Below are 9,439 nucleotides of genomic sequence, written 5' to 3'. Positions count from 1 at the left end.
TTTTGTTTCTTCTTTAAGTAATTTAGTTTTTTCCGTCATTTTGTGTCTTTTTTTTAGTCATTTTGTGTCTTTTTTTAAATAATTGTGTCTTTTTTCTAATAATTTTTGGTAATTGTGTCTTTTTAAATAATTGTGTCTTTTTTTTAATAATTTTTGGTAATTGTGTCTTTTTTTTGGTTATTTTGTTTCTTTTTTAAGTAATTTAGTGATTTTCAGTCATTTTGTGTCTTTTTTTAAATAATTGTGTCTTTTTTTTAATAATTTTTGGTAATTGTGTCTTTTTTTGGTTATTTTGTTTCTTTTTTAAGTAATTCAGTTTTTTTCTGTCATTTTGTGTCTTTTTTTGGTCATTTTAATATTTTTTTGATAGTGCCTCCAGGTAGTTAGAGTTTGAGACGCCTGGTGTAAATAAAGACTCATAGCTTCCATCACGTTCTATGAAATCTCAGCTGTTAGAAGCTCCTCTGAGTGATGGGGTAGAGGTTGCCATAGCAACACAACATGCCTGGTGGGCAGCAGGGTAGGATGGCCTCTCACCCAAACCGCCTCCTCACCTCTACACAACACTTCACACAGGTGCACCGTTTCATATCCATAAATAATGTTCTCTGACTGCTCTCACATTCTCAGCGCTGCAGAAACACATAAAGGACAGATGGACTGGGACAACAACACTGTTTCAGTTAATCAGCCCTGGTAAACTGGACTATAATAAAGGACTGGCTCAGTAGCCTGGTATACCCAGACTGCCTTGCACGCTCAAAATTCATTTCGAACCTCCAGACGGTCTGGCAACCAAGCCAGTTTCTTAGCCCTGTTTTAGGATCCAATCAGAGAGCGGGGAGGGACGGTGAGACGATGACGCGTACTACTCGGCAGACGGAAGCTTGTAGTTTTCCGGATCCAACATGGCTGCTGCAGACGCAAAACTCTCTTTAGCTGCAGACGGTGTTTTAAATAGTTTAGAGCCAAAGTTGAAAGGCGAAAGGTCTCTCGGGGCTCCGCTGAGATCACCGGCGTTATGGTAGCGGGGCTATTAGCCCAGCTAGCGGCTAATAGCTAATAGCCGCTAGCAGCTAATAGCCCCGCTACCGCGGACAGCGGAGCCCCGAGAGACCCGCAGCAGCTTGTTTATTGCCCATAAAATCAGTGGATGTGTGGCTGAATGACATGAGGGGGAATAAAGCGTGAAAATAAATAATCTTGCAGAAAGCGAGAACTGGAGAAGCAAAGCAGCAGCAACACTCTCTACTGGCTCAGGATAAAACATCCGGGAACATTCTTCATATTAAAAACCTCAAATTCACACTTTTATCTCTCACATTCACATGGAATAACTGTCAGAGACTCTTGATTCATTTTTATTTATTGTAATAACGACACAGGATCAAACATCAGGGACAATTCTTCATATTACAAAAATCTGCATCAAATTACACAGTTAGACATAGTATAACCGTTAAAGGCACTGCTGCTGATCATTATGAGACATGATTATATTTACATTGATCTATTAGTAATAATGATAATTATTGATCCTTTAGAAGTGCTGCAGGTCCGACGGTCAGACGGTGGTGAAGGTGAAGCTGGTTACATGTCTGTACTCTTCACCAGGACGCAGCAGACAGTCAGGGAACGCAGGCTGACACACACACACAGACACACACACACACACACAGACACACACACACACACAGACACAGAGACAGACACACACAGACACAGACACACAGACACACACACACACACACACACACACACACACACACACACACAGACACAGACACACACACACACACACACACACACACACACAGACACACACATACACAGACACACACACACACAGACACACAGACACACACACACACGGACACACAGACACAGACACAGACACAGACACACACAGACACACACAGACACACACAGACACATAGACACACACACACACACAGACACAGACACACACACACACACACAGACACAGACACACACACACACACACACACACAGACAGACACAGAGTTGTAACAATGTTAGTTGGGTAACATCAGAGTTTCTTAACCTCCATCCATCCATCCATCCATCTAACATCCCTCCATCCCTCCTCCTCCTCCTCCTCCTCCTCCTCCTCCTCCTCCTCCTCCTCCTCCTACCTGGTTGACAGCATCAGGCCAGTTCTGGGTCTCCAGACAGAAGGAGCTGTGTTTGCCGTACCTGGCCCCGCCCTTCCCGGAGCAGTCCAGGTAGTTGGCGGTGTAGAACTGGACCCCCGGCTGATTGGTGGAGACCAGCAGGACCCGCCCACTGGCTGGGTGGACCACTCTGAGGTCAGAAAACAACCATCACAGACACACCTGGGTGTTGTTGTGTGTGTGTGTGTGTGTGTGTGTGTGTGTGTGAAGCCCACCTGGCAGCAGGTCTCTCTGTCCAGGTGTCTCCAGGTGAGGACAGACAGAAGTTGTGGTCGAAGCCTGGCGCTGGGACCTCCTCCAGCCGAGGGCCCAGCTGAGCCGGCTCCCGGAGGTCAAAGGGCGTGCCGTCCACCGCTCTGACCTCTCCTGAACACGTTCAGTTTGTCAGAGGGAGGAGAAAACGCTTCGCTGATTACTACAATAAGCTAACAGGAAGACGAATTCTGGATTGTTTTAGAAACACACACTTTAATGCTTCATGTGTCATAGCAGGGAATAAAGAGTTAATATCACGTTTATTGACTGCAAACCAGCCAATCACAGCATTTCATCAGGTGAATTATTAATAAACAGTCATAGAAAAAATGATCAAACCAGACTTGTTTTCTTCAGTTTCTGGTTCATTTTAATGTCTGGTTCCACTAAAGGTTCATTTGTTTGGACAAATATAATGATAACAACAACAATATCTGATAAGAGTTTAATTATGGAGCTGATATCTAGACATTTAACATGGTTTTATTGATCATAACCAAAATCATGATCAACTCCAACGCTGCTGGGGAACATTTACCTCAGATTCTCTGGTCAGTTTCTGTCTTTTGTTGGTCATTTTGCCCTTTTGGGGTTATTTTTGTGTCTGTTTTGTCTTTTTTGATCATTTTTACATCTATTTCTGGTCATTTTGTGTCTTTTTCTATATTTTTTTGTCATTTTTTGGCCATTTTTACATATATTTTTTGTCATTTTGTGTCATTTTTTAGTCATTTTTACATCTATTTTTGGTCTTTTTTAGTCATTTTGTGTCTTTTTTACATCCATTTTTAGTCATTTACTAAAATCAGTCATCTACAGTCATGGAAAAATTCTTGATAATAACCAAAATCATCACCAATAAAACCATGTTAAATATCTAGATATCAGCTCTATAATTAAACTCTTATCAGATATTTTTGTTGTTATCATTATATTTGTCCAAACAAATGAACCTTTAGTTGAACCAGACATTAAAATGAACCAGAAACTGAAGAAAACAAGAGTCTGATCATGTTTCCATCAGCGTTTAGTATCTGGGATGGAAACAGACAGTTTCCTCTCAGTCTGTAGATCAGGACACGAAGAATTCAAACTGAGGCAGATTTAAAGTGGATAGTCTTAAAGAGGTGTACTCCTGTTCTCCTGGAGGAGCAGCTCCTCCTCTCTAACACAGGTTCTCCTGGAGGAGCAGCTCCTCCTCTCTAACACAGGTCCTCCTGGAGGAGCAGCTCCTCCTCTCTAACACAGGTTCTCCTGGAGGAGCAGCTCCTCCTCTCTAACACAGGTCCTCCTGGAGGAGCAGCTCCTCCTCTCTAACACAGGTTCTCCTGGAGGAGCAGCTCCTCCTCTCTAACACAGGTCCTCCTGGAGGAGCAGCTCCTCCTCTCTAACACAGGTTCTCCTGGAGGAGCAGCTCCTCCTCTCTAACACAGGTCCTCCTGGAGGAGCAGCTCCTCCTCTCTAACACAGAGTGATCTAAATAAAGAGCTGCTGGTGATCTGCTGTGTCTCCAGGGGAACCAGAGCTAATACCAGAGCTAATAACAGAGTAATGAGAGTTTGTCTCCCTCAGAACAAGAGTTCACGCCTCTACACCAGATACTCACACTAAATACTATCATTAACCTTCATACTGCTCAGCCACATGGAGGAGATGGATCCAACATGCAGGACAAGTCAATGATCAGTTCTCTAGACCTCTGAGAACCTCTGAGAACCACTGAGAACCCCTGAGAACCTCTGAGAACCCCTGAGAACCTCTGAGAACCCCTGAGAACCTCTGAGAACCTCTGAGAACCCCTGAGAACCCCTGAGAACCCCTGAGGACAGAAACAGGCTCAGAGACACAAAGACTGATGTTAAAGACGTAGAGACCTGACATCTGTTAGAGAATAGAACAGAACAGCAGAGAATGGAACGGAACGGAATAGATAGAATAGAATATATAGAATAGAATAGAATAGATAGAATAGATAGAATAGCCTTTATTGTCATTGTAGACAGCACAATAGAATTAGAGTGCAGCTCCGAGAGTGCATGAAACAACTGAAGAACAACAACACATAGACACTGAAGGACAATAAGGTGTAGAGGTATAAAAAGTATAAATACCACAGCAAGAATAAATAATAAATAATAATAATATCTAGAGACTGTTTCAGTCAAGTTTCTGTCTCCATGAACCAGTCGGGTTGTAGTTTAGATCCATGTCTGTCCACTAGGGTTGTCAAAAATATCCATACTAAAACGTTTTAAAAAGTATCGATTGTTCATATTGTTCTAATTGTTATTGTTTATTGTATTTATTTATTATTTGCACTACCTCAGACCTGAAGCTTGTTATCATAGTTGCAGTCTCTTTTTTTATTATAAATATTTAACCTGTGGTTCTGTTCATTTTTACATGTTGCATTTTTCTTGTTAAAAATATTTCTGTTAAATTTTGGGGTCTTTGTTTTTATCCTGGTGGTATCAAAAATGGTATCAAGGATCAAATATTTTCCTGAGTATCGGTATTGATTGAACATTTTAGAATGGTGACGACCCTAACAGACTGATGAAGACTCAGGAGACCATGCTTCAGTATGGATGAAGGTCCACCCTGCTGGTTCTGGGTTGGAGCCCTGCTGCCTTCATTCTTGGTGGCAGGGATCAGCTGGAAACATTCCTGACAGGTTTGGCTCCATACTGCCATGATATCATCTCTCATGATGCTGATCTCCCGTTCCACCACATACCACAGGTCTGGAGGACTCAGACTGGAGGCTGGAGGCCTTTGGAGTTCAGTCAACTCATCGTCATGTTCCAGAAACCAGTTAGACATGATAGATATGATTTCAGCCTTGTGACATGACGTGTTCTCCTGCTGGACGTCACAGAGGGCTGGCATGGTCAGCAACAATACTACTACTGAATAAAGGTGTTTACACTAAGGCCTAATACCTGGAATGAGGGTCTCACTCTCTGAAACGCCTCTAATCTGAATATGATCCGTCCTAGAGGTCTTTTGTCTGGACTTCTTTAGTCCCTGTAGTAGAGCAGGGTCTTTATTCTCCCTGTAAACAGCCTGGTTGCTGATTGGATAGAACACTAAGCAGGATGTGACGTAGTACTGGACGCCACAACAACACGCAACATTTGTAAAAGCTGGTGAAGCAATGTTGCCTAATTAGCAACTTTGTTGCTATATTTAGCCACTTTTCAGACCCCCTTAGAGACTATTTTTCAAGAAAGCGACTGGAGACAAATCCAGCGACTCCTTCTGATGTTATTGGAGACTTTCTCTTCTTAATGAGCCGCGGAGGCCGGAGGCTCTTCTTAACGAGCCGCGGGGGCCGGAGGCTCGTTAAGAAGAGTAAGAACGTGTCGAAGCGGCACAGTCCTCCTGCAGCAGTCTCTCCCAGCTGCAGTCACAGAGCCAGAGGGGATGTTAACCCCCTTTTTTCTGCTGTTTTTGTGTGTATAAATAGTATTTAAAAAAGAAACATTTCCATAGAAACCTGTGTCTTTTGTTTGTATTTTGGGTTCCTGGCAGCTTTATACTTTGTTAATTAAAATAAAATGATAAATCTGACTGATAGCTAGTTTGTGTGTAGAAAAAGGAGCCATGATGTGATGTAAGGACAGACTGGAAGATGCTGAACAGACAGAAATTAATGCAGGAAGTTGACACATTTGAACCTAAATCTGCTGGACTTCAGAGGTTTAAAGCTAAATTCAGACCCGACCATCTGAATATCGACCATCTGAATATCGACCATCTGAATATCGACCACCTGAATATCGACCACCTGAATATCGACCACCTGAATATCGACCATCTGAATATCGACCATCTGAATATCGACCATCTGAATATCGCAGCACTAATCGACTCATCAGACCAGTTTTTCCAATCTGGTCCAGTTTTGGTGATCCTGATGCGAACGGTTAGTTACTCTTAGTTGTCTGTTGTTATCTGAGAGGAGTGGGCCATGTGATTGGCTGATGAGATGTTTAAACGTGAGGACGGCGTACCTGTAGGAAGGACGGAGTCGTCCACCGGCAGGTAGGACGGAGCGCTGATGGACACCTGGTGGTCGTAGATGTCTGCTGCACCCTGCACACACAACAGAGGCGGAGGTTTACTCCCAGAGACTCAGTGTTCCCTCACTACTACTGCTCTCAGGACGCCACGGCTGGAATCACGTCTTTGTGTGTCCTCAGGCTCTCTTTGGTTAGTTTTTATCTATAAATCTAATCTTGGCCTGTTTCCCTCTTACCTGTGTTTTCTAACATGAGTCCAAACCAAACTCAACCTGGTCTACGCTCTCTAAATATTGTACATGCTGGAGCCAAGAGAGAGAACTGAGTCAGGTCAGAAAGCTTTTAGTTACTTTATGGATTCTAAAGGATGAAGAAATAATTCCCCTTAGTCAGTGTGATGCTCCGTATAATCTCTACTGAGGCTCGTTCACTGATGTTGTGATGGCTGGATTTGTATTTAATTGCTTATGTTAACCCTTTATCAGGCAAAGAACTGTATTTGGTAACTTCAGGTAATATTTCGAGGAAAAACAGTTACCTTGAAGAGATTTAAAGTGGCAAATCTGTGCGAAAAAAATCTCCGATTTACGGAAAAAAAGTTGGGAAAAAGCAACTTTTTTCTCCCAGATTCACCACTTTAAATCTCATAAATCTGAGCATTTTTTTCTCGTAGATTTGCCGCTTTAATCTCGTAAACTTTTTTCTAAAAATATTATTTTCGTATGTTTTTTTTTTACACATTCTGACAGTATGTAATATCCTCCAATATTCTCTAGGGTTGAAATAAGGGTTAAAGTGGTGAATCTGGGGGAAAAAAGTTGCTTTTTTCTCACTTTTTTCTTGTAAATTTGCAAATTTTCCTGCGCAGATTTGCCACTTTTTTTCTAGTAAATTTGCCACTTTAATCTAGTTAATTTGCAACTTTTTTCTTGAAATATTACCTGAAGTTACCAGATGTGGCTCTTTGCCTGATGAAGGGTTAATTGTGTTTTAAATGCTGTAACTTGTCACTTTGATGCTGCCGTCTTGGCCAGGTCTCTCTTTTTAAGTCTCAAGGAGACCTGTTAGCTGCTTAAATAAAGGATAAACATACTAACTGCCCTAAACGGAGCCACTGAGCCAGAAGTTAAAGCCTGACAGACTGAATATGGCTGTGAATCACCACGATGTGATTGGTTCCTGATACTTGAGTCACGCTACGATGTTACTGAGATTTCCAGCATGTTTCCTCTCCTGACCTCACCACAACACCACTCACCAGCTCCACCTAGTGGGAGAAAACACCAACTGATCCATTAATCACTCCCTGAGACTTCACTTCACATCTACCATTCATATTAGATTAGTAGATTTATTATACAGTTGACCAATCCAAGGTGTAGTCCTGTTAGATACCACTTTCACTGCTACTATTTATTGAATTTGCATACTTTTTTAATATTAGGTGCCTTTTACACTCTCTGTCTGTGATTGTATGTCTATTTGGACGTTGGAGTCTGCAGTAAAGTTTTGATTGATTGATTGATTGATTGATTGATGATAGTAAATATGGACACTTGTTGGCCAGGAATGGGTATGAAACATCTGGATATGATGTTTTATGGATTCTTTCCTCCTGACGGCGCTGAGTGTCCTGCAGATGTTCTCACATGTCAAAACAACAACAATTCATCTCAAATCACCACTTCTCTCATTGTTTATACCAGCTATTCTCAACCTTGGGGTCGGGACCCCAAATGAGGTCGCGAGATGACTTCTGGGGGTCGCCAAATAATTTTGGAAGTCAGCTCTGTCTCCACTGTGTTAAAGTGTTCATGTGTTTTAGTCTTTTTGGTCATTTAATGTCTTTTTTTGGTCATTTTGTGTTTGTTTTTTAGTCATTTTGTGTCTTTTTTGGTAATTTTGTGTCTTTTTTTGGTCATTTTGTGTCTTTTATTGATCATTTTGTGTCTTTTTTTGGTAATTTTGTTTCCTTTTTTTGTTCATTTTGTGTCTTTTTTGGTAATTTTGTTTATTTTTGGGGTCATTTTGTGTCTTTTTTGGTTAATTTGTCTTTTTTTGGTCATTTTGTGTCTTTTTGGTCATTTTGTGTCTTTTTGGTCATTTTGTGTCTTTTTTGGTCATTTTGTGTCTTTTTGGTCATTTTGTGTCTTTTTTGGTCATTTTGTGTCTTTTTGGTCATTTTGTGTCTTTTTTGGTCATTTTGTGTCTTTTTGGTCATTTTGTGTCTTTTTTGGTCATTTTGTGTCTTTTTGGTCATTTTGTGTCTTTTCTGGGTGATCTGAACTGTGCGTGTGAGATTGTGTTCAGAGATCGGGGGTCACGGACAACATGCATGTTAAATTGGGGGTCGCGACTCAAAAAGGTTGAGAACTTCTGGTTTAGATAGATAGACATAGAAGTGATGACATCATCTGGAAGTTATGAAGCTGAAGATTCATCTGAGATGAAGCTCAGCACTGAGTCAAGTTGTTCTGGTCAGAAATATCTACGTCTTTATTTAGTCATTTTGTGTCTTTTTTTAAGTAATTTAGTTTTTTTCTGTCATTTTGTGTGATTTTTTGGTCATTTCATGTTTTTTTTTCTCAATTTGCATTCTTTTGAGGTTGATTTGTGTCTTTTTTTAGTCATTTCAGCCTGATTTCTACTGATAATCTAATTTATTTAATTCCAAGATGCAATGTTTAGGAACCGCAATATGCAGAAATATTGTTGGTACCAACCAAGTTTGGGGTCTCAAACTCAAATTACCTGATGGCCGCTGGAGGCAGTATCACAATGACCAGAAATAGACACAAATTTACAAAAAAAGACACAAAAGACACAAAATTACTAAAAAAAGACACAAAATTACAAAAAAAAGACACAAAATTACAAAAAAAAGACACAAAATTACAAAAAAAAAGACACAAAATTACAAAAAAAGACACAAAATTACAAAAGAAAGACACAAAATTACTAAAA

At 40.8% G+C, this 9,439-nt stretch overlaps 1 protein-coding gene across 3 annotated transcripts in view; it reads right to left on the bottom strand.

Moving 5' to 3' along the window:
- Positions 1-1,338: 1,338 nt before the first annotated feature.
- Positions 1,339-9,439, bottom strand: part of galm (galactose mutarotase) — a 22,229-nt gene continuing 14,128 nt past the window's right edge. For all 3 annotated transcript variants that reach the window (XM_059359846.1, XM_059359845.1, XM_059359847.1), the window contains exons 7-10: positions 6,467-6,548; positions 2,411-2,561; positions 2,157-2,325; positions 1,339-1,642 (exon numbers count right to left, since the gene is read on the bottom strand). In XM_059359846.1, the coding sequence (XP_059215829.1) occupies positions 1,565-1,642; positions 2,157-2,325; positions 2,411-2,561; positions 6,467-6,548 (480 nt within the window). In that variant the 3' untranslated portion in view covers positions 1,339-1,564. The remainder of the gene's footprint in view (positions 1,643-2,156; positions 2,326-2,410; positions 2,562-6,466; positions 6,549-9,439) is intronic.

Source organism: Centropristis striata, chromosome 20, assembly GCF_030273125.1.
Source record: "Centropristis striata isolate RG_2023a ecotype Rhode Island chromosome 20, C.striata_1.0, whole genome shotgun sequence".
NCBI lineage: Eukaryota > Metazoa > Chordata > Actinopteri > Perciformes > Serranidae > Centropristis > Centropristis striata.
The sequence above is the reverse complement of the archived record's forward strand: the minus strand, read 5'-3'. Positions and strand labels throughout refer to the sequence as shown.